The 26,185-nt window shown below is 45.4% G+C and overlaps 1 protein-coding gene across 1 annotated transcript in view; it reads right to left on the minus strand.

The window, feature by feature from the left end:
• Positions 1 to 26,185, minus strand: part of LAMB4 (laminin subunit beta 4) — a 260,547-nt gene that overhangs the window by 87,466 nt on the left and 146,896 nt on the right. The window contains exon 22 of the mRNA XM_063929992.1: positions 7,766 to 7,987. Within this exon, the coding sequence (XP_063786062.1) occupies positions 7,766 to 7,987 (222 nt within the window). The remainder of the gene's footprint in view (positions 1 to 7,765; positions 7,988 to 26,185) is intronic.

Here is a 26,185-nt window from a genome sequence, read left to right on the forward strand (position 1 = left end):
GCCTTGTTAACACACCCGATAAAGTAGTATGTTAATGGCCATTAACTAGGGTTAACAAGAAAGTTCTCAGATTCTCGTGTTAACAGGGTTGTGGCACTCGTTAACCAGCTAGTTATCAGGGTTTGGTTTTTTTTTGAACCACTGAGGCAGGTGAAAAAAATCCCTGATAACTCCTGGCTTCGGGTATTATTGGATGGCCCCAGGGGATCAGTTAGCCTGCGGTAATCTACCACAGCTAATTAAATTCTGGCCACAATGTTAGATTGCTGCTGTACTTACATTCTATGCTTCTTTACAATCTGCATAAATGTGCTTGAATTTTGTGTGTGGTTTCAAGCACAACTGACTTTTGAGAGTCGAACCCATGCATACTAGATGCAAATAAGTCTATATGCCTTGCTATCAGAGGCTGGTCATACACAATATTTATCCTGTATGCAGTCACCATGTTGATACCACGGTAGCTATAAGGTCGACACCACAATGTCAACAATTATGATGTTGACATTGTTGAAATTCTTCAGAATGTCAATATGTTCACAATGTCAACATGTGAAATGTTGACATTCTGCACAATGCCAACATAAGGGTTAGGGTTAGGCTGTGTCAGAGGAGGTTAGGGTTAGGCTGTGTCAGAGGAGGTTAGGGTTAGGCTGTGTCAGAGGAGGTTAGGGTTAGGCTGCTGGAGGGAAGGGTTATTGTTAGGCTGCAAGAGAGAGGGTTATGAGTAGGGATAGTGTACTCACTGCAGGTGACTTTGCCGAAACTCTGTGTCAGCTGACTGCCAGACCACAAGACAACACTGGAGCCAGTAAGTGAAGCCGCTGCACCACTGGTACTGTTTTGTCAATGTTCCAATCTTATCAACATTTCATCAGTGTCAACTTAATGAATGCTAAGCATGTCAACATGCTGCACGTAGACATTACAAACCACATTTTACATTCTCTTGATGAATGTCAACAAAACAAACCCAACCCATTAATACAGATCCCTCACATTTCTATAACCTGTTTTCTACCTATGTTTTCCAGAAGTACTGTAATGTAGGATAAGGCTTTTCTGGGCACTAAAAGTCGCTACTCCAAGTCCATTTTATTTCCTATGTCAGATGTGGATTTAATCACATATACAAGGGGCTTTTCTATCCCATTGTTCGTTTTGCTGTGAGTAACAGGTCATGTGCTCATTATGTTTATTCTGGTGTCTGTGCTTCCAGTTATTAGACCTTCTGACAGGAAGAGATCAAGCTCAGGTCTTTTGATAAAACAAACAATGGATTCCCAGGGGAGGAGGGTTAAGTAATGCAAATAAACTCCTAGAGGCTTGCACACAAAAAAACGTAATAAATAAAGTGGCTCAGCAGACCATGATAACTAGTATAAATAATGATTGTCTATTGCCTTCTTACATCTTGTTATATCTTGCCTTGCTACAATTACTTCCTACTCAATGAAGTCCGTTCAAATGTCATATGTGTGTCTATTAAACTATTAATTTAAAGCCTGAAGAAGTTAAAATGTGGCATACAAATGTTGTACCAATTGGTAGAACCTTTAAGTATAGTAGTTCTTTCTAAGCAGAACACGTAATGAAGCACCAGAAAGCAATACCTCAGTTATTAGGCTTACATGAATGATACCTTTCTTTCACAGTGAATGAAGATGAAAGACTGCCATACCAAGAAAAAGACAGTATAGAAGGTGGTTGTTGCAAACAAAATGACCTACAGTATTACAGAGCAGGGTAACTAGAAGAGAGAATGGATACAATTTGCTAAAATTGCTACTTTATTTTCAACATGAATTCCATTTATTTAAAACAAAACACCAGGTGGTTCTCAACACATAGGCATTTGTAGTTAATTGTAGTGAATATTAGCCTGGCTTTGAGGATTGTTCTTTCCCATGAGTTCTCAAAGCTTCATTCTGTTGGGCTGTGATAAGTATCACTATTTATTAAGATGTGAGGGCCTTAATCATTTATCTACGGAATATGTTCTATTATTAGACAAAATAGAGAAATGCAGTAGTTTTTTCCTGAGTAATAATTGTGATATAAAGCACATTTAAAAACACACAGCAGGGTTTCCCCCAGCACACCAATGGGTATCAGTAACAAGACTTGAACTCTGTATGGTAACAGAAAATTCAGAGCTCTTATAGTTACATATATTTGCAAATATATGATTAAACCTCCGGGCCAACTTTACGGGGACTCTGATACTGGAGGTCCCTATACTAAAAGGTGCGTACACACTGGCCAATATATTGGCCATTCAATAGAAAGTGCAAAATATTTATGGTGTGTCGGCCAGTGTGTAGCAGCGATATGTCTGTGAACTACGTCATTCACAGACATATTGTGTCGGCACTGCAGCACAGCCGTTGCCCGATATATACAAAGACATATTGGTGCATTGTGCTTTGTGTACGGGCGGTCAGCTGACCACCCATACACCGCTGCACAAGCCGATGGTGATTGACAGCGCAACTGAGTGGGTGCATGTAAATGCCCACCTAGTTAATAATGTCATTCACAACATATCAGGCAGTGTGCATGCACAACACACTGCCCGATCCCCAGATATATCTGATATATTTGCAGATATATCTATAAGTGTGTTCCCAGCATAAGTTTCAGTCTGCGGTGCGGAACCCCATAAATGTTGGCGAAGGCCAGCCACCCCAGTGCAGCACCTCAGTGAAAGGCTAAAGTGTCAGTGAGTGTTAATAAGAAAGAAGCAAAAGCTATGCATTAAAAGGTTATACACAGGTGAAAAGGTGTTAATTAAAAAATGAAAATAATTTTTCCACTAATACAACTCTTTTTAGTATTTTCACCTGTGTAACTCCTTTTCATACACAGCTTTTGCTTTTTTCTTTGTCTTTCCTCTTAACACTTACTAACACCTAAGTTTTTCACTGGTGTACCACCCTGGGGTTCCACTACAGACTTAAAATTAGTATAGGGACATCCAGTCAGGGCCAGGTTAAGGTAGGGGTGACAGGGGCAGTCATCTTGGGGGCCCACACATTAGGGGCCCCCACAAACAGGTGTTTGAGCTGGCAGCTGAGGTGTTTATTAACAGCGGCCTCCGAGGAGGTCGCCCATCTCCAGTGAGTCTCGCAGGATGGTGAGATGAAGTCCCACGAGACAGTGGTCATGAGCCAGCAGCGTGTGCTGCTCCTGCGCACTGGTTCTATCTAGTCTGCTACTCTGTGATTGTCCATGTGTGTGTTTGTGTGTGTCTGTGTGTTACACATGGGGCAGTGTGGGGTGTTTAAGAGCAATTTTACTACTTGGGGTCCCCACAACTTTGTTGCCCCTAGGCCCCCACCCAGCCTTAATCCAGCCCTGCCTCCAGTATCAGAGACGCTGTGAAGTTGGTCTGGAGGCTTAACCATATCTTTGCAAATATATGCTGCTAAGGCCTTTGAAATTTCAATTACCATATACAGTTCAAGTCTTGTAACTGATACCCATTGGTGTTCAGGGGAAAACACCCCTGTTTGCTTACTGTCTAGAATCATCCCTCCCTTCCAGCACCTGTGGGGTATTATGAGATTTACTGAGCAGCTTCCATTCTATACTGCAGTTCAGAGAGGCACAGATGGGACCAGCATTTAGGAGCATGCTGATTCCTATAGTTTCATTTGGAGGATCATGGGGTGAGACTCCAGGGGAGCTGGTTCTCAATTTAGATATATTTTTGTATGTGCTATTATTATATGGCATTACATTGTGCAATTATATTACCCAGAATGGGTGCTGTTATCAGTTTTAGGGATGAGTTTGGGGCACGGCGCCCCCTAGGTTGGTGTTACCGGACTAGTTTGGGGTGGCACACTAAAACATTTTATTTAGCACTTTAACAATGTTTTCCACTAATAATACTATCTTTTTTAGTATTTTAATTAACACATTTTCACCTGTGTATCACTGTTTTACATACGGAACAAGTGTTTCCGCACAGGTACAATTCGACTGGAACCGTCGTCTGATGTAGTAACCTCAAAATCTGTGTATGTATGGAAGAGGGGGTGTGCTACCAGCTACCTGAAAGGCATATATTGTACCAGAAAGAAGACAGAGGTAGCACTATGGTGCACTAAGTCGATAAACTAGAGAATGATCATTAAAACTTAACTTTTAATAGTTATGAATAAATGTAATGAACTCCCCACCTAACTGCAATAAAAAGCGAAATATTAAGATAGAAATAGGTAAGAAATGAAATATTAAAATCTGGCGCTGGGATATCTGTAATGACTCCTGCTATTGTTCAATAGTTGATCCAAATATCGATCTATCTACTGTGACTAGAAGTGGTCTTATATTATCTCTTGGCCACTAATTCTGTTGTCATGTGATCCCCTAAGGATGACAGAGATCACTCCTCCAGTATTCTATCAATGTATAATTTTATAGTTGTGGAGTGATCTGTCACTGGCTCTTGATCTTAAATGTAGAGCCTGATTCTTGTCCATATAAGTGTGGTTAATAATTAAGATGGGGAAAGTATCGCTGAATAGTTAGATTGGACAGTATATAATCTTGTCTTAATAGTATTTTAACTGTCCACTATATTCAGTAGTCTATTTCCCACTTAGTCATAAGAGGCTGAAGGAATGTGTTCATATTCTATTCAGTCCCACTCTGTTATAAAGTAGCAAAGTAAGACACTGTAGCGATATTGTAGCAATATAACGGTTACTCATTCCTCTATGTGCTGCTGATGTGCAGAGTCTATTATTAGACACATTTCACAAGTTTAATAATAATTCCCTATCTTGTAGGCATGCAGAGTTATATTCACTCCCAATTACTGCCTTGATAGATATATACACTGCTCAAAAAAATAAAGGGAACACTTAAACAACACAATGTAACTCCAAGTCAATCACACTTCTGTGAAATCAAACTGTCCACTTAGGAAGCAACACTGATTGACAATCAATTTCACATACTGTTGTGCAAATGGAATAGACAACAGGTGGAAATTATAGGCAATTAGCAAGACACCCCCAATAAAGAAGTTGTTCTGCAGGTGGTGACCACAGACCACATCTTAGCTCCTATGCTTTCTGGCTGATGTTTTGGTCACTTTTGAAAGCTGGCGGTGCTTTCACTCTAGTGGTAGCATTAGACGGAGTCTACAACCCACACAAGTGGCTCAGGTAGTGCAGCTCATCCAGGATAACACATCCTAGATCTGAATGAATGAAATATTCTTATTAAATACTTTGTTCTTTACATAGTTGAATGTGCTGACAACAAAATCACACAAAAATTATCAATGGAAATCAAATTTATTAACCCATGGAGGTCTGGATTTGGAGTCACCCTCAAAATTAAAGTGGAAAAACACACTACAGGCTGATCCAACTTTGATGTAATGTCCTTAAAACAAGTCAAAATGAGGCTCAGTAGTGTGTGTGGCCTCTGTGTGTAGGTTGGTATGTGTCACCATCAGTATTTAAATGATAAAGCTTAGCATAGTATTCAGCGAAGGTGTTAGCTATTATCAGCTATGATAAATGTCTCTAACTTCATGGTTGATACTAGATTCAAGTGGCCTAAGGGACCTTTTACGTCAGGGGGAGGAGCCACGACACAAGGAGGAGCAGCTAGGCCAGCGGGATAGTTCCTCTACTATCCACGCCACCAACTATTACCTTTAGTAATCAGGTACTTTTCGGGTACCCTGTTCAGCCATAGCTCCTCCCCTGGTGACGTATCTCCTCCCCTAGTGAGGTCAGAAGGTCCCTTCTCCCACTCCGATTTAGAACCAACCCTAACTTCATGGGGAAAGTGTAGACTTAATCCTGTTTCTTGGTTGGCAACCCCAAAGCTTATTGGCAAGAAAACGACCGCCCGCTGCTCAGTATTCGCAGAACTCCACTATGAACAACCCCTGACGTTGAGGGACAGGGAGGAGGACAGCTGATAATAATATTTGTTGTTTTATTTCTCCTGTGGGGAACAATAGGATTTCAATAGGATTTATGTGGGGAGAATAACAATTTATGGATGTATTGGGGGAACAATGTGAATAATTCATGTCGGGAGCAATAGGATTTATGTGGGGAGAAATGTGATTGATTTATGTGTGAAGCAATAGGATTTATGTAGGGAGCAACATGATTTATGTGGGGAGCAATGTGATTGTTTTTTCTGTGTAGGCCAATGTATGTGTGGATTTTTGTTTTACTGTGAGAGCCAATGTGTGTGTTTTGTTTTTTCTGTGGGGAACTGATGGTGTGACTTGGCAATTTTAAAATATTGTTTGGTGTGCCGCGAGTAAAAAAAGGTTGAAAATCACTGATCTACATTATAGCTATAATCTTGTAATGTAGAAGACTGAACCAAAAGTTTCCATGCGTAGAGAGAGTAACTGACAGGAGAGAAAATGTGCTATGGCTATAATATCAGATGCGACCACACCAGCAAGTGCTTTACCTGACCTGGTCACACAGGTTGCGACCAGTCAGATAGACAGCGTGTGCAGCTGCAGGCAAGAGAAACTTTCTTCTGCTGCCGCTCTCAGTGGGACCAGAAGGTCCCTCTGCCTTTTAAAATGAAAGCTGCAATGTTTTCAATGGTCGGGATGTTCTGATGGTGATGGCCGATGTTACGAATGTTTTGGGGGAATTTTTTTTGTTTTTACAAATATATATATATATACATATATATATATATGTTGAAAGAAATCGACGGCACTCCAGGACTTCCAAATAGTAAAATGTGTATTTAAGACATCACAAAATACAACATGTGACCAACGTTTCGGGGCCCGTAGCCCCTTTTTTAAAAAAAGGGCCCCGAAACGTCGGTCACATGTTGTATTTTGTGATGTCTTAAATACACATTTTACTATTTGGAAGTCCTGGAGTGCCGCCGATTTCTTTCAACGTATTGCTACAAAACCCCGGAGGGCACCTGGGCCGGCTATTGAATATATTCAGGGAGTGCCGGGCTGCTTCATTCTATATATATATATTAATATTAACAAGTTTAAATACATGTTCTTCACCTTATTCAATCATTAAAAATACCCTGACATTTTCGGAGCAGTTTTTGGAGAAAAAAAAATCATCAGTTAAGTGGTTATGGTCTACAACACTATAAAATATATTTAGGCTAAAAAATACAGACACGACTTTTTTCCTGGAACATTAGATATTGAATATTTTTACCGTACGCAGCCTTACAAATCGATATTTATAGCAAAAGATATATATTTGTGACTTGTGTCAAACTAGACACAGATTAGCAGCCATAGATTAACTATACTTACCTTTAGAGTTTATTCTTTCCTTGAAAGATCTCTATTCCCACCCTTATTATTCAATATTAATAATAAATGTAAAGATAATTTCATTAACAAAAGTCCACCTAACAAAGAGTCTTCTTATATGTCTTCACGTCTTATTCCTCACAGCTTCCTCCCTTCTAAATAATTTTCTAAAAAGAAAGTAAAGTACTTCTGCCTTCATTATGAAAGAATAGTTGGGGGGCGGGAATTTGTAATGTACGTACCAGCAGAAGGTCTTGTCTGGAAAGACAAGAACAATGTGGTGCTTTAGGTGGTATGATTAGTATTACCTGGTGCTTGCAGAAGGCATTGTCATTGAAGTACAGAAAGCCTTTTTGTACGTTTGTTTGCATAAATACATTACATGGATCATATCTGTAAGCTCTTAAATGTGGGATTAGTGTGCCTAAGAGAATAATGCCACTTTAATAGTAATTTTCTGCTTACTTGAACAATTCTGAAGACGTCCAGATCCAAAGAAACCTGGTAGACAGGATTCACAGTTCATTCCATATGTGTTATTCGAACATTTTAAACACTCCCCTGTGACTTTATCGCATGATTCAGGATCTGATACATTAATGTTGTTATTGCACTGACAGGGTAAACACTGTTCCTCTTCTTTTACATCTCCATAAAAACCCTTAGGACATTCTTTACAGCTTTTTCCTAAGAGAGAAAACAAAAAAAATTATGAATTGTTCTAATTTCATTGAAAACCTATGATGTTGTAACCTATCCAGTGTGATTGAGGCAACTGCCCGCCTGGTATTATTGTCGGTGAGATGAACGGTCTGTGGAACTGATGATTCTGTATTTGTTACAGCTTATTTCCCCAATATGCAATCATATTTCCAGGTATTTCTTATCTGTCCTATTGTAACCTATGTGGTACGCCTGAGACGTCAACCTCAGCTGGTAATTTTATGGGCAAGATGAAGAATCCATAGAAAAGATTATTTTGTTGTGTACAGTATCTTGTTGTTCATATACTGTATTTTGTATCTCCCGACAGTGTAATCATATGTCCATGTATTGATTATCCCACCCATTGCAATCTTTGTAATGCACCCAAGATATATTGGGCCTGATTCAGAACTATGCACAAATCCAAAAGCAGAATAAATAAAGGAGCAAAATGCACCTAGGCAAAACCATGCTGCCTTGTGGGGGAAATGGGGGGGGTAGATTTCAAACGCGGGAGATTTAAGGGCGAGAAGAGGTGTATTTTAGCTTAATTCTAAATGTCACTTTGAATACAAAGGGGGTAATTCCAAGTTGATCACCGCAGGAATTTTGTTAGCAGTTGGGCATATCCATGTGCACTGCAGGGGAGGCAGTTATAACATGTGCAGAAAGAGTTAGATTTGGGTGGGTTATTTTGTTTCTGTGCAGGGTAAATACTGGCTGCTTTATTTTTACACTGCAAATTAGATTGCAGATTGAACACACCACACCCAAATCTAACTCTCTCTGCACATGTTAAATCTGCCTCCCCTGCAGTGCACATTGGCCCTCATTCCGAGTTGTTCGCCCGCAAGGCGATTTTAGCAGAGTTACACACGCTAAGCCGCCGCCTACTGGGAGTGAATCTTAGCTTCTTAAAATTGCGAACGATGTATTCGCAATATTGCGATTACAAACTACTTAGCAGTTTCTGAGTAGCTTCAACCTTACTCGGCATCTGCGATCAGTTCAGTGCTTGTCGTTCCTGGTTTGACGTCACAAACACACCCAGCGTTCGGCCAGACACTCCTCCGTTTCTCCAGCCACTCCCGCGTTTTTTCCGGAAACGGTAGCGTTTTTATCCACACGCCCATAAAACGCCGTGTTTCCGCCCAGTAACACCCATTTCCTGTCAATCACACTACGATCGCCGGAGCGAAGAAAAAGCCGTGAGTAAAAATACTATCTTCATAGCAAAATTACTTGGCGCAGTCGCAGTGCGAACATTGCGCATGCGTACTAAGCAGAAAAACGCTGCGATGCGAAGAAAAATACCGAGCGAACGACTCGGAATGAGGGCCATGGTTTTGCCCAACTGCTAACAAAATTCTTGCTGCGATCAACTTGGAATTACCCCCAAAGCTGGCCAGTATTTTTCACTACATTCCCATGCAAAAGCAATCATTTATTTCCCTGCATGCATGCAAAAAAATAAAAATGCAATACAAATGGTGCAAACGCACTATGGCTTGTTACAGGAGCAAATTGCTACTTGTTTGATCCATTTAGGTCCACCACACTTAGGTCAACAGTCATTAGGTCAACCAATATCGGTTGACATGCATTAGGTCGACGTGGTCTATAGGTCGACATGGTCACTAGGTCGACATGTACTAGGTCAACAAAGAAAAAGGTCGACATGAGTATTTCACTTTTTTCCATTTTTTTTACTTTTTCACACTTTACGATCCACGTGGACTATGATTGGGAACAGCAACCTGCGAGCGAAGCGAGCCATGCAAGGGGACATGGTGCACTAATTGGGGTTCCCGGTCACTTTACAAAGAAAACATCACCATGTAAAAAAAAAACCTTTCTATGTCAACCTTGTTCATGTTGATCTAATGGTCATGTCGACCTGTTTCAGGTGTTGAGCTAGTCACTGTCGGGCAATAGTGGTCGACCTAATGACCGTCGACCTAATTGTGGTCGACCCTATAATTCACACCCTTTGTAATATTGTATCTTTCCTACAAATGTAAAGTACTATGAGTCATTCTAGAGAAAGAGCAATAATAACAATAACAATAATAATAATAATAATAATAATAATAATAATACTACTGTTAAAGTAAAAATGAATAAGCTTGAGTATGTTAAAAGTTCAAAGCATATAGATTCATTAAGATGCAGCTTGTTAGTAGCAGAAATTGTAAGTATTGATAGTCTCTGCACACTCTCTTTGCAGAGATAGCAATTATACTCAACAGTCCAGCGTGGCCACGATATATAATTGTCAGAATCCGTTTGGATTTCCCATTGTGAGAACATATTAGCAGGGACTGATGTTCACGGTACAATAGCAAGTTTATTAAAGCAGTGTACAGCTGTAAACAATAAATATAAACCAGGAATAACTAGAGAACACAAAATGAAAGGGAGAACTGAGGGGACATGGGATGCCAGGAGACTGTGATTACACGGGATGCCAGGAGACTGTGATTACATGAAAACGGTGTAGACTGTGGAAATACTAGAGACACTGTGGACTGTGAAGGCACTTTGCAATAGGATTGTTCAGTAGCGGATATTGCACCATAGCAGGATGCACTTGAACAGGGAATGCAGGGTTGCAGGATTGCACTGTGGTAGAGTATGTAACATACCAGGATAACACGATTGCACTGTAGCAGGATCACAGGATAGCACTGTGGTAGAGTATGCACTGTAGCAGGATAACAGGATTGCACTGTATGGGTCACAGGATAGCACTGTGGTAGAGTGTGCAACATACCAGGATAACAGGATTGTACTGTAGCAGGATCACAGGATAGCACTGTGGTAGAGTATGCAATGTAGCAGGATAACAGGATTGCACTGTAGCAGGATCACAGGATAGCACCGTGGTAGAGTATGCACTGTAGCAGGATAACAGGATTGCACTGTAGCTGGATCACAGGATAGCGCTGTGGTAGAGTATGCACTGTAGCAGGATAACAGGATTGCACTGTAGCTGGATCACAGGATAGCACTGTGGTAGAATATGCACTGTAGCAGGATAACAGGATTGCACTGTAGCTGGATCACAGGATAGCACTGTGGTAGAACCTGGCAGTTCTATGGATAATTTAGCAGTAGATACCAGCATAACCAGGACCAGGAACTGAGACAACCTTGACACGATGAACTGGCAACAGGGAGCCTGTGTGGCTGGCCTAAGTAGTGAGTTCAGGTGCTGCTCACAGCTGTGGTATCAGCTAATAATCAAGCTGCAGATACAGAGCAGAGTGCTGAGCACCAGAGCAGAGAGCGCCACCCCAGGCATGGAGGAGAAACTGCATGGATCGTGACAGTACCCCCTCCCTAAGGAGTGGATTCCAGACGCTCTACACATGTCAGAGTCTGAATCAAAAGGTAGAGGGCATATCAGGGTATCCTCATGCTGCCAAGGAAGTCCAACAGAGGCTTTCAACTTAGACTTTCCCTTTTTCTTCTTTCTCCTTTTTGTAGATTTCCCAGCAGGAACAGTAGACTGAATCTGAAGAAAACCAACAAGTAAGCTGATTGCTGGAGTCTCTGAGTTGGCAACAGGATTCTCGGATGAACCAAGATAGATAGGAACCTTAGATGGCCCCGGCTGGGCAGGAACCTCAATTGAGACTGAAGACTGATAAGAGCATAAATTGAATTTCTTAATTACCACCGCACTGAAGGCCACAAGATTGAGAAGAACTGGGTCATTGGTTTCAATTAGTGGACTAGCCCATTCCAAGGCTTCTCCTCTGAAGGTCAGGAATAAAAATTATACTATGTTGGATGGATTAATTCCGAGGGAAGGGTCTGTCTCCATCATGGAAAAATATCAGCTAACTAGTGCGAAGTATTGCATTAAATCTCCATCAAAGTAATCCAAAGATGGAGCGTTGGATGATTTATGTGAAGTGGAAACTTGATTTTCTGGAAACACTGGAGATGGAATGAAAAATGGAGCATCAGGACACTGAGGAGGGGACAGACTTTCAGGAAACTGGGCGGGAATACATGATGATCCTAACCGAACGTTGACTAGAGATTTGTATGGCACTTTCTGGATTTGGTCCTTCCTGGAAGTGCTGTGAGACTGAGTTGTACCCAAATCGCGAGCCAACAAGTTAGTAGTAGGATTGGAACCCAGGACTACAGCAGTGCCTACGTGCCTAGATATATGGCCTGTGTTGTGAGAAACGGGAGTGCTAGATTCTTCTTCGGAGATTGTCATAATGCTCCCCTCCTGGGGCTGAATTAAGGCAGGAGCCCTTTCTTCACTGGGCTTGGCTAAGGCAGGAGCCCCCTCTTCATGGGGCTGGGCTAAGGCAGGAGCCCCCTCTTCACGGGGCTGGGCTAAGGCAGGAGCCCCCTCTTCACGGGGCTGGGCTAAGGCAGGAGCCCCCTCTTCACGGGGCTGGACTGAGGCAGGAGCCCCCTCTTCACGGGGCTGGGTTGAGGCAGGAGCCCCCTCTTCACGGGGCTGGGCTGAGGCAAGAGCCCCCTCTTCACGGGGCTGGGCTGAGGCAAGAGCCCTCTCTTCACGGGCCTGGACTAAGGCAGGAGCCCCCTCTTCATGGGGCTGGGCTAAGGCAGGAGCCCCCTCTTCACGGGGCTGGGCTAAGGCAGGAGCCCCCTCTTCATGGGGCTGGACTGAGGCAGGGCCCCCTCTTCACGGGGCTGGGCTGAGGCAGGAGCCCCCTCTTCATGGGGCTGGGCTGAGGCAGGAGCCCCCTCTTCACGGGGCTGGGCTGAGGCAGGAGCCCCCTCTTCACGGGGCTGGGCTGAGGCAAGAGCCCCCTCTTCATGGGGCTGGGCTGAGGCAAGAGCCCCCTCTTCACGGGGCTGGGCTGAGGCAAGAGCCCCCTCTTCACGGGGCTGGGCTGAGGCAAGAGCCCCCTCTTCACGGGGCTGGGCTGAGGCAAGAGCCCCCGGGGCTGGGCTGAGGCAAGAGCCCCCTCTTCACGGGGCTGGGCTGAGGCAAGAGCCCCCTCTTCACGGGACTGGGCTGAGGCAAGAGCCCCCTCTTCACGGGGCTGGGCTGAGGCAAGAGCCCCCTCTTCACAGGGCTGGGCTGAGGCAAGATACCCCTCTTCACGGGGCTGGGCAGCGCTCTGAAGACTCTCTGGCTGGGCAGCGCTCTGAAGACTCTCTGGCTGGGCAGCGCTCTGAAGACTCTCTGGCTGGGCAGCGCTCTGAAGACTCTCTGGCTGGGCAGCGCTCTGAAGACTCTCTGGCTGGGCAGCGCTCTGAAGACTCTCTGGCTAGGCAGCGCTCTGAAGACTCTCTGGCTGGGCAGCGCTCTGAAGACTCTCTGGCAGGGCAGCGCTCTGAAGACTCTCTGGCTGGGCAGTGCTCTGAAGACTCTCTGGCTGGGCAGCGTTCTGAAGACTCTCTGGCTGGGCAGCGCTCTGTAGACTCTCTGGCTGGGCAGCGCTCTCTGTAGACTCTCTGGCTGGGCAGCACTCTCTGTAGACTCTCGGGCTGGGCAGCACTCTGTAGACTCTCGGGCTGGGCAGCACTCTGTAGACTCTCGGGCTGAGCAGCACTCTGTAGACTCTCGGGATGGGCACTCTGAACCCCTCACTGGGGCTGGACACTCTGAAGAACCCCCTCCTGGGGCTGGACACTCTGAAGAACCCCCTCCTGGGGCTGGACACTCTGAAGAACCCCCTCCTGGGGCTGGACACTCTGAAGAACCCCCTCCTGCGGCTGGACACTCTGAAGAACCCCCTCCTGGGGCTGGACGCTCTGAACCCCTCACTGGGGCTGGACACTCTGAACCCCTCACTGGGGCTGGACACTCTGAACCCCTCACTGGGGCTGGACACTCTGAACCCCTCACTGGGGCAGGACGCTCTGAAACCCCTCTTGGGGCTGGACATTCTGAAGAACCCCCTCTTGGGGCTGGACACTCTGTAGAACCCCCTCCTGGGGCTGGACACTCTGAAGAACCCCCTCCTGGGGCTGGATACTCTGAAGAACCCCCTCCTGGGGCGACAGGCTCGGAAACTCCTCCTGGGGCAACAGGCTCGGAAACTTTAGGTGGAAGACCAGTTTTGTGACAGATGGTATTTAAAGATTGGAGATGCACTCTGCCCTCATTTCTTGGTTTTCGAATGGGACAAGTTAGAATAAAATGTCCTTGACCCCCACAATACAGGCAAAGTTTGTCTCTGTGATGCTGGCGCTCTGTTTCTGAGAGGCTAGGTCGAGGGAAACTTTGGAACCTGCCTCTTGTCTGTGGAGGAGAGGTGCCCCTAGCATGCCTAGTCCATGGGTCAGAAGAAAACTACTTTTCTGGAGCTATTTTACTGGGTTCCACCAGTCTCCCCAGGAATTCAGGTAGAATGCATAGAATACTGGATACTAAAGTCTGTAGCTAGTCTAACTTTTCCTTTAAAATCCCCAGTCATAAGGAATCTAAAGAAGGTGATGTTTCGGGAGCTGAGGGGTTAACGAGCTGTGAGAAAACTCCCTCAGGCAGACTGTAATTATCTCCCCTGCTATTTGTTTTCGGCCAGTTCATACTGTCAGAATCCATTTGGATTTCCCATTGTGAGAACATATTAGCAGGGACTGATGTTCACGGTACAATAGTAAGTTTATTAAAGCAGTGTACAACTGTAAACAATAAATATAAACCAGGAATAACTAGAGAACACAAAATGAAAGGGAGAACTGAGGAGAACTGAGGAGAACTGAGGATGCCAGGAGACTGTGAGTACATGAAAACGGTGTAGACTGTGGAAATACTAGAGACATTGTGGACTGTGAAGGCACTTTGCAATAGGATTGTTCAATAGCGGATATTGGCCTTCATTCCGAGTTGTTCGCTCGCAAGCTGCTTTTAGCAGCATTGCACACGCTAAGCCGCCGCCTACCAGGAGTGAATCTTAGCTTAGCAAAATTGCAAACAAAAGATTCTCAAAATTGCAAATAGAAATTTCTAAGCAGTTTCTGAGTAGCTCGACACTTACTCTGCCACTGCGATCAGTTCAGTCAGTTTTGTTCCTGGTTTGATGTCACAAACACACCCAGCGTTCGCCCAGACACTGCCCCGTTTCTCCAGCCACTCCCGCGTTTTTCCCAGAAACGGCAGCGTTTTTTCACACACTCCCATAAAACGGCTAGTTTCCGCCCAGAAACACCCACTTCCTGTCAATCACACAACGATCACCAGAACGAAGAAAAAACCTCGTAATGCCATGAGTAAAATACCAAACTTCTTAGCAAATTTACTTGGCGCAGTCGCAGTGCGAACATTGCGCATGCGCAGTTTGCAGAAAATCGCTGCGATGCGATGAAAAAGAACGAGCGAACAACTCGGAATGAGGGCCATTGCACCATAGCAGGATGCACTTGAACAGGGAATGCAGGATTGCACTGTGGTAGAGTATGTAACATACCAGGATAACACGATTGCACTGTAGCAGGATCACAGGATAGCACTGTGGTAGAGTATGCACTGTAGCAGGATAACAGGATTGCACTGTAGCTGGATCACAGGATAGCACTGTGGTAGAGTGTGCAACATACCAGGATAACAGGATTGTACTGTAGCAGGATAACAGGATAGCACTGTGGTAGAGTATGCAACGTAGCAGGATAACCGGATTGCACTGTAGCAGGATCACAGGATAGCACCGTGGTAGAGTATGCACTGTAGCAGGATAACAGGATTGCACTGTAGCTGGATCACAGGATAGCACTGTGGTAGAGTATGCACTGAAGCAGGATAACAGGATTGCACTGTAGCTGGATCACAGGATAGCACTGTGGTAGAGTATGCACTGTAGCAGGATAACAGGATTGCACTGTAGCTGGATCACAGGATAGCACTGTGGTAGAATATGCACTGTAGCAGGATAACAGGATTGCACTGTAGCTGGATCACAGGATAGCACTGTGGTAGAACCTGGCAGTTCTATGGATAATTTAGCAGTAGATACCAGCATAACCAGGACCAGGAATTGAGACAACCTTGACACGATGAACTGGCAACAGGGAGCCTGTGTGGCTGGCCTAAGTAGTGAGTTCAGGTGCTGCTCACAGCTGTGGTAACAGCTAATAATCAAGTGCAGATACAGAGCAGAGTGCTGAGCACCAGAGCAGAGAGCGCCACCCCAGGCATGGAGGAGAAACTGCATGGATCGGGACAATAATTATACCAGCTCAACGTGTCTTCAGACCAGGAATCTGTATACTGGGTGATGTCTCACTCCTAATTGCTCTCAATTCGGTCCTCACGTATTAATGTTGGATCACAATGAGTCTCAGCCATAGATAGCACTCCTCTCTACGCGTTTCTCCGCCTATGTGCAAATCGGCGGCTTCCTCAAGAGAATCGTCGATTCTCTTGAGGAAGCCGCCGATTTGCACATAGGCGGAGAAACGCGTAGAGAGGAGTACTATCTACGGCTGAGACATCACCCAGTATACAGATTCCTGGTCTGAAGACACGTTGAGCTGGTATAATTATATAGCGTGACCACGCTGGACTGTTGAGTATAATTGCTATCTCTGCAAAGAGAGTGTGCAGAGACTATCAATACTTACAATTTCTGCTACTAACAAGCTGCATCTTAATGAATCTATATGCTTGGAACTTTTAACATCCTCAAGCTTATTCATTTTTATTTGGCAAATGCTATGAACTGTCTGCTAAATGCTGCTATATGCTACTAACTATTAGTGCACTAAGTAAGCTAATTGATTCAGGAGTGGCCATAAGGATCTATTTAATCTTATGTCATTTTAATTAATTTTAAACACCGGCCGTGTGATTAATGTTTTGTGTGTAATGTCTATTAAATGTTTTTTATGTTTTAAACATGCACTGATCTGGACAGCGCTTCATTTTTTTGGTATATACTATTTAGATTTTTTGAGGTTAGCAGTGACCTCTTAAGTGAAGCAGCAGCCCTTGATCAGATTTGTAATATAAAATATTCCAGAACTTTTGTTTGTCAGCGCCCAGGTATTCTTTCTTTTTCTCTTTATTGTTAAAGTAAAAACACAATGCACAAAGGGGGTATACAATTAACCATGATGTTGTGGTTTTGTGATAAATTATTGCAAATGCAATAATTTGGTATCCTATTAGCGGCAATAAGTTATCGCCGATTAGTCTCCATAGGGTTTATCGCGGATTTCTGTTCACCATCTCAGAGCTGGGGAAAAGTAGTGCAAAATCCCTATTTTAAGCTTAAAAAGTCAGGATTTGGTTCAGAACCCCTGGACACCCCCTAATGACTAATTAGGTACTTAGTAATTTTTTTAGATTTTCGAACAGCCACTAAAAAATTTCATTTTTGGGGTCAAGAAAAGAAAAAAATGATGGAAATTAGGGTACAAGTAGGATTGCCACCTCATCCCTTTAATTGTGGACACATTAATTACACAGGTTCTGTGGCTGGCTGACTTCAGGACTCCATTTCACCTGGTTTTAATCCGCCACAGAACCTGTGTAATTAATGTGTCCACAATTAAAGGGATGAGGTGGCAACCCAAGGTACAAGGTATGGGGCAGGAATACTATATTGGGGTTTTTTATGAGTGGGACAAGTGTTTTAGGCTTGCAGATAGCACTAATTGGTCTGTTTCCACTGTTTACTCCCCTAAAATAACCCAAATATATACTTATATCCATTTTTATGTACCCCAAATTTAATGGGAGCACTTATTTTTTTGAAAAAAAAAGATTTTTATCATTTTTCAGCATTTAAAAAAACCCAAACATATACTGTAAAGCCATTTGACCCGATTTAATGACACCAATTTGTTATATTATGGCCTCTAATAGAGTTCTACAATGTTTTCCTGTCAAGATCCGGGTATCTGGACGCCATTACTTACCCTTCAGATGCCTCCTAAGGCTGGCTCAGCGCTCCAGGACCGGATCCCATCTGTTATCCTGATGTTTACATTCCTGCATCCTCTCCTGTCTCTCTGAGACGCGGTCACAGTAAACGCCATATTACATCTGGCATGGCGTCTCCCGCGGCCTCCGCCGCCGTCCCTGAGTTTCTGCATGCAAAGTGTCAGAGTGGCGATTACGTCAGCCGCGGCCTCCGCTGTGCCCGCGTGGTTTGGATGTGCATTCATCAGTCTGGCATCTCCTGTCTCCTGTGGCCGGCGCCGCCATTGCTGCTTCAATTCTCACATGGATTACAAACCAAACTTCCCTCCAAGTGTCTGCATGGGCGCAGCCATCTTGGATTTTGTCATCTGATCATTTCCACCAATCTGCTGTCTGTATTGTTAATTTGCATAATTGCCTAGCCAACCCCTTCCTTGCTGCAGGTATAAGTAAGCTGTGCCTGAGCAAGGAAGGCGTCAGTGCTTTGGTTGTCTAACCTAGTTCCAGTTTGTCTCTCTCCTGTGGTTGTCTTCCAGGTTCCAGCTCCTGTCTCCAGACTTCTGCTATAGAGACCCGCACCAGCATTCCATCTGCGGTGTAGCCTGACTCTCCGATCCATTCTGGGCTCACCTGTTTCCAGCTACAACAATCACCTGCTTCCAGCCCAGCTTCCAGCAGTGTACAGCTTCTCTTAAAGGGCCGGTGTCCTTTCTGCAGTTTACCACTCTCCACCGGTATTATTTCACCGCTCTCAAACAATCACCTGCTTCCAGCCCAGCTTCCAGCAGTGTACAGCTTCTCTTAAAGGGCCGGTGTCCTTTTCTGCAGTTTACCACTCTCCACCGGTATTATTATTTCACCGCTCTCAAACTCCAAACTTCATTATTATTTCATCGCTCTCAAGTTCGTTTATTATTAAACTGGTTCCAGCCAGTATCCACTCCGTACCAACAACAGTCTGGTTCCAGCCAGTATCCACAGCAGCCGTTTTACCTTCAGCAGCCCAGCCTTTCCTGGAACATCAGCTGGTACGATCCTGGGTTCTCTCCATTGCTACAGTCAGGCCTGGTAAGGACTTTCCAACTAGAAGATTATAAGAACTGTCTCACACTACCAGTGCCTGTGGCCCTTGCCACCCTGTAGTACCCAGGAATTGTATTTATCCTCTGTTGACTTTTATGTTTCCTTTTACTGCTGCTGTGTTACGGATTTTGTCATAATAAACATCATTGACTTTTATCCTGGTTGTCGTGGTCACGCCTTCGGGCAGTTATTCTACATGTTACTTACATGTCTAGGGGTCTGATACAACCTCCCAGGTTCCGTTACATCTCAGCCCCTACAACTGAGGCTGCCTCCCGTCAGCTCAGGCCCTCAGTTGTGACAGTAAGCACTGACCTAATGAATCCAGCCGGAGACCAGGATCAAGCGGCCAGGCCGATGCAAGAACTGGCAGCCCGACTTGAACATCAGGAGGCTGCACAGGGCCACATCATCCGCTGTCTCCAGGATCTCTCTACACGGCTGGATGGGATTCAAACGACCCTCCGTGGACCTGGCACGTCCGGTGCGTCCACTACAGTGACACCAGCTGTAACCCCACCCACCTTATCCATTTCCAGTCCACATCTTCATCTTCCAATGCCAGCAAAATTTGATGGATCTCCAAGGTTCTGCAGGGGATTTCTCAATCAATGTGAAATCCACTTTGAGCTTCTACCTGGCAATTTCTTCAGTGACCGTACCAAAATTGCCTATATCATCTCCCTTCTCAGTGGCTCAGCCCTTGACTGGGCATCACCTTTATGTGAGAAGTCTGATCCCCTGCTATCCTCCTATACTGACTTTGTAGCTACATTCAGGCGCATCTTCGACGAGCCAGGCCGGATAATATCTGCTTCATCTGAGATTCTCCGTTTACGCCAGGGAACACGTACTGTGGGACAGTATCTTATACAGTTTAAAATCCTGGCATCCGAACTGGCATGGAACGACGAGGCCCTGTATGCTGCATTCTGGCATGGCTTATCAGAACGCATCAAGGATGAGTTAGCTACCAGAGACTTGCCCTCTAAGTTGGATGAGCTAATTTCTCTTTGCACGAAGGTTGATCTACGTTTCAGAGAGCGAGCAACCGAGCGAGGAAGATCATTTACTCCTAAATCTTCTGCTCCTCCTCCTCGTCAACCATCTCCATCCAAGGATGAGCCTATGCAAATTAGTCGTTCCCGTCTATATCCCGCTGAGCGCCGAAGACGTCTCTCTGAGTCTCTCTGTCTCTACTGTGCAGCTCCGTCGCACACTATCAATGCCTGTCCCAAACGTCCGGGAAACTCCAGATCCTAGCTCGCCAAGGAGAGGGCCGGCTAGGAGTAATGATCTCCTCTCCATCTCCTCATGACTGTAACCTCCCAGTGTCGCTCCAAATTGCTCAACGTTACAGGAACGTCATTGCCCTCCTTGATTCCGGAGCAGCTGGGAATTTCATAACCGAAGCTTATGTTAAACGGTGGTCCCTACCCACCGAGAGACTGTCCTCGTCCATCTCTTTGACTGCCGTGGATGGCAGCAAGATTTTTGACGCAGTCATTTCCTTAAGGACTCTTCCAGTTCGTCTGAGAGTGGGAGTTCTTCATTCTGAGTATATTTCTTTTTTAGTGATTCCAAGAGCCACACATCCAGTGGTTTTAGGCCTTCCATGGCTCCGTCTCCACAACCCATCAATTGACTGGACGACTACGCAAATACTGGCATGGGGTCCCTCCTGTGCTGAGACTTGTTTAGCCAAAGTTCTTCCTGTTTGTTCTTCCTTCCCCAGGTCATCTGATGTTCCGTCTCCTCCATATCAAGACTTCACGGACGTGTTCAGTAAAGCCTCTGCTGATATCCTTCCTCCTCATAGAGAATGGGACTGCCCAATCGACCTCATTCCAGGGAAGGTTCCACCGCGAGGCCGAACTTATCCGTTGTCTCTGCCTGAGACACACTCCATGGAAGAGTACATCAAAGAGAACCTGGCGAAGGGTTTCATCCGACCATCTTCTTCTCCAGCCGGCGCAGGCTTCTTCTTCGTTAAGAAGAAAGACGGTGGTCTGCGTCCGTGCATCGACTACAGAGGTCTGAACGACATTACCGTCAAGAACCGATACCCTTTACCCCTGATTACCGTGCTCTTTGATAGAGTTAGTGGTGCCACTATTTTCACAAAGCTGGACTTGAGGGGTGCCTACAATCTCATCCGAATCCGTGAGGGTGACGAGTGGAAGACCGCCTTTAACACCCGTGACGGACATTATGAGTACCTCGTCATGCCCTTCGGATTGAGCAACGCTCCAGCAGTCTTCCAGCACTTCGTGAATGAGATTTTCAGGGACATCTTGTACCGCCATGTCGTGGTTTATTTAGACGACATCCTCATCTTTGCTAATAATCTCGAAGATCATCGTTTCTGGGTAAAAGAGGTTCTTTCCCGTCTCCGTGTCAATCACCTCTATTGTAAATTGGAGAAGTGTGTGTTTGAAGTTAAAACCATTCCGTTTCTAGGTTACATTGTGTCCGGTTCCGGACTAGAGATGGATCCTGAGAAACTCCAAGCAATCCAGAATTGGCCTATACCCTTAAGCCACAAAGGGGTCCAGAGGTTCTTAGGGTTCGCCAATTATTATAGAAAATTTATACGAGACTTTTCCACCATTGTGGCGCCTATCACTGCATTAACCAAGAAAGGTGCTAATCCGTCCAAGTGGTCCGAGGAAGCTACACAGGCCTTTCACCTTCTGAAGCAACGGTTCATCTCTGCACCAGTTCTGAAACAGCCCGACACCGACTCTCCTTTTATCTTAGAGGTAGATGCCTCCTCCGTTGGAGTAGGAGCAGTGTTATCCCAGAGGGCCAAAGATGGACATCTACATCCTTGCAGTTTCTTCTCCCGGAAGTTCTCCCCAGCTGAGCGCAACTATGCCATTGGCGATCAGGAGTTGCTAGCCATCAAGCTCGCTCTGGAGGAGTGGAGATACCTGTTGGAGGGAGCTTCCCACTTAATCACCATACTTACCGACCACAAAAATCTTTTATATCTCAAAGGCGCACAATGTCTGAATCCTCGTCAGGCCAGATGGGCACTTTTCTTCTCTAGGTTTGACTTTAAACTCCAGTTCTGTCCGGGTTCTCAGAATCGTAAGGCCGATGCCCTTTCCCGCTCATGGGAGCAAGAAAATGAGTCCGAGTCTGCAGACAAGCATCCTATTATTAATCCGTTGGCATTCTCCACGGTAGGGATGGACTCTACGCCTCCACCAGGGAAAAGTTTTGTTAAGCCAGTTCTAAGGAAGAAGCTCATGCATTGGGCCCATGCTTCCCATTTTTCTGGACATACAGGCATTCAGAAAACCCTTGAATTTATTTCTAGGTCCTACTGGTGGCCAACTCTGAAGAAGGACATTATGGAATTTATTGCCTCCTGCCCAAAGTGTGCCCAACACAAAGTCTCCCGCCAGTCGCCTGTGGGGCAACTGGTTCCATTATCTGTTCCCCGTCGACCTTGGACCCATTTGTCGATGGACTTTGTTTCCGATCTACCTATCTGCAACAAGTTTAATACCATCTGGGTGGTAGTTGACCGGTTCACCAAGATGGCACATTTCATCCCTCTCACCGGTCTTCCGTCAGCTTCCAAGTTGGCTCAAGTGTTTATACAAGAGATCTTCCGACTTCACGGTCTTCCTGAAGAGATCATCTCGGATCGTGGAGTACAATTTGTAGCCAAATTTTGGCGAAGTTTGTGTCAAGCCCTCCAAGTCAAGTTAAAGTTTTCCACGGCTTACCATCCTCAGACCAATGGTCAAACCAAGAGGGTGAATCAGGACTTGGAGGCCTTCCTCCGTATATATGTGTCTTCCTCTCAAGATGACTGGGTTCAACTCCTTCCTTGGGCCGAGTTCAGCCACAACAATCAATACCATTCCTCATCTTCTTCTACACCATTCTTCATTAATTATGGATTCCACCCTAAAGTCCCAGAATTCCAACCGCTTCCCGCAACTTCTGTTCCAGCAGTGGATGTCACCTTGCGTCAGTTTTCAAATAACTGGAGGAACGTCCGCGCAGCCCTGCTTAAAGCCTCATTCAGGTATAAGAAGTTTGCTGATAGGAAGCGTAGAGCGGTTCCTGCTCTCAAGGTGGGTGATCGTGTGTGGCTGTCCACGAAGAATTTGAGGTTGAGAGTTCCCAGCATGAAATTTGCACCTCGCTACATCGGACCCTTCAAGATTGAACAAGTCATCAATCCTGTTGCCTACAGGTTACAGTTACCATCCTTCTTGAAAATACCCAGGACATTTCATGTTTCTTTGTCGAAACCGCTGATCCTGAATCGGTTTCATTACGCACTTCCTCCAGCTCCCAAAGTTCAGACTCAACGGGGAGTCGAGTACGAGGTGGCCAAGATTTTGGACTCACGTTTCCGTTACGGTCAGTTACAATACCTCATTGACTGGAAGGGCTATGGTCCTGAAGAACGCTCTTGGACCAATGCCTCAGACGTCCATGCTCCTGCCTTGGTCCGAAATTTCCACGCAAAGTTTCCTTTAAAGCCTAAGAAGTGTCCTGGGGCCACTCCTAAAGGGGGGGGTGCTGTCACGATCCGGGTATCTGGACGCCATTACTTACCCTTCAGATGCCTCCTAAGGCTGGCTCAGCGCTCCAGGACCGGATCCCATCTGTTATCCTGATGTTTACATTCCTGCATCCTCTCCTGTCTCTCTGAGACGCGGTCACAGTAAACGCCATATTACATCTGGCATGGCGTCTCCCACGGCCTCCGCCGCCGTCCCTGAGTTTCTGCATGCAAAGTGTCAGAGTGGCGATTACGTCAGCCGCGGCCTCCGCTGTGCCCGCATGGTTTGGATGTGCATTCATCAGTCTGGCGTCTCCTGTCTCCTGTGGCCGGCGCCGCCATTGCTGCTTCAATTCTCACATGGATTACAAACCAAACTTCCCTCCAAGTGTCTGCATGGGCGCAGCCATCTTGGATTTTGTCATCTGATCATTTCCACCAATCTGCTGTCTGTATTGTTGATTTGCATAATTGCCTAGCCAACCCCTTCCTTGCTGCAGGTATAAGTAAGCTGTGCCTGAGCAAGGAAGGCGTCAGTGCTTTGGTTGTCTAACCTAGTTCCAGTTTGTCTCTCTCCTGTGGTTGTCTTCCAGGTTCCAGCTCCTGTCTCCAGACTTCTGCTATAGAGACCCGCACCAGCATTCCATCTGCGGTGTAGCCTGACTCTCCGATCCATTCTGGACTCACCTGTTTCCAGCTACAACAATCACCTGCTTCCAGCCCAGCTTCCAGCAGTGTACAGCTTCTCTTAAAGGGCCGGTGTCCTTTCTGCAGTTTACCACTCTCCACCGGTATTATTATTTCACCGCTCTCAAACAATCACCTGCTTCCAGCCCAGCTTCCAGCAGTGTACAGCTTCTCTTAAAGGGCCGGTGTCCTTTTCTGCAGTTTACCACTCTCCACCGGTATTATTATTTCACCGCTCTCAAACTCCAAACTTCATTATTATTTCATCGCTCTCAAGTTCGTTTATTATTTAACTGGTTCCAGCCAGTATCCACTCCGTACCAACAACAGTCTGGTTCCAGCCAGTATCCACAGCAGCCGTTTTACCTTCAGCAGCCCAGCCTTTCCTGGAACATCAGCTGGTACGATCCTGGGTTCTCTCCATTGCTACAGTCAGGCCTGGTAAGGACTTTCCAACTAGAAGATTATAAGAACTGTCTCACACTACCAGTGCCTGTGGCCTTTGCCACCCTGTAGTACCCAGGAATTGTATTTATCCTCTGTTGACTTTTATGTTTCCTTTTACTGCTGCTGTGTTACGGAGTTTGTCATAATAAACATCATTGACTTTTATCCTGGTTGTCGTGGTCACGCCTTCGGGCAGTTATTCTACATGTTACTTACATGTCTAGGGGTCTGATACAACCTCCCAGGTTCCGTTACATCTCAGCCCCTACAACTGAGGCTGCCTCCCGTCAGCTCAGGCCCTCAGTTGTGACATTTCCGATATTAGTTTGGCATTTTTGGTGGTACAGGCACATTTCCTTACTTTTTACTATGCTTTTGCCAGTTGAATTATCTTGCGATTGCTGTAATAGGTGCGATAAACAGGAGTGCGCAGGCTGGGATAACCCGATTTTTCCGGAGATAGGTGCAAAACATTAGCCATGATCATGGATCACATTATTGCGGCTAATTAGATACCCCCAAAATGTACATACAATACATTACACAGTAAAGGCATTATATATAAGAACTGGTGAAATTGCGGGCTCACAGTGCTAATGTTACTGTGTGATGTCATGGTCTAGTTTTATGCAAACATCCCTGTTCTTACAGGAATCACATAAAGCACTGCATTTAGATGGCAAGGACATTTGTCTTTCTTTTCTTAATGAAGACTAAGCACCTTGTATTGCACCACATGCATGAATTAGACTTGGTTTTACAGGAGGAGATATATTACATAAAATGGACATAGAATATTTTTTAACTTCTGCATTAGTGGGCTTCCACAGAGCAACCCTCCAACCAATGCTGAAACTTGTGAGTGGTGGGACCAGGTGCAAAAAGATGCTTTGGGCCCAACCCCAAATTTATAACAGCCACACAGAAGTGGGTGACAGAGAGAGGCAGTGAGACAAGTAGTGGGTGACAGGGAGAAGATGCCGGTTACAAGTAGTAGATGACAGGGAGAAGTGACGGAGACATGTAGTGGGTGAAAGGGACAGGGTGATGGAGGCAAGTAGTGGGTGACAGTGAGAGGGTGATGGATACAAATAGTGGGTGACAGGGAGAGGGTGATGGGTGACATGGAGTGGGTGATGGAGTCAAGTAGTGGATAACAGGGAGAGGGTGATGGAGACAAGTAGTGGGTGACAGGGAGAGAGTGACAGAGAAATGTAGTGGGTGAGGATAATGGAGACAAGTAGTGGATGACAGGGAGAGAGTGATGGAGACAAGTAGTGGATGACAGGGAGAGAGTGATGGAGACAAGTGTTGGGTGATAGGGTGAGGGTGATGGAGGCAAGTAATGGGTCACAAGGGAAAGGGTGATGGAGACAAGTAGTAGGTGACAGGGAGATGGTGACTGAGACAAGTAGTGGATAACAGGGAGAGGGTGACGGAGACAAGTAGTGGGTGACAGGGAGAGAGTGACAGAGAAATGTAGTGGGTGAGGATAATGGAGACAAGTGGTGGGTGATAGGGTGAGGGTGATGGAGACAAGTAGTGGGTGACAGGGAGAGGGTAATGG

Source organism: Pseudophryne corroboree, chromosome 6 (assembly GCF_028390025.1).
Source record: "Pseudophryne corroboree isolate aPseCor3 chromosome 6, aPseCor3.hap2, whole genome shotgun sequence".
In the NCBI taxonomy this organism is placed as follows: Eukaryota; Metazoa; Chordata; class Amphibia; order Anura; family Myobatrachidae; genus Pseudophryne; species Pseudophryne corroboree.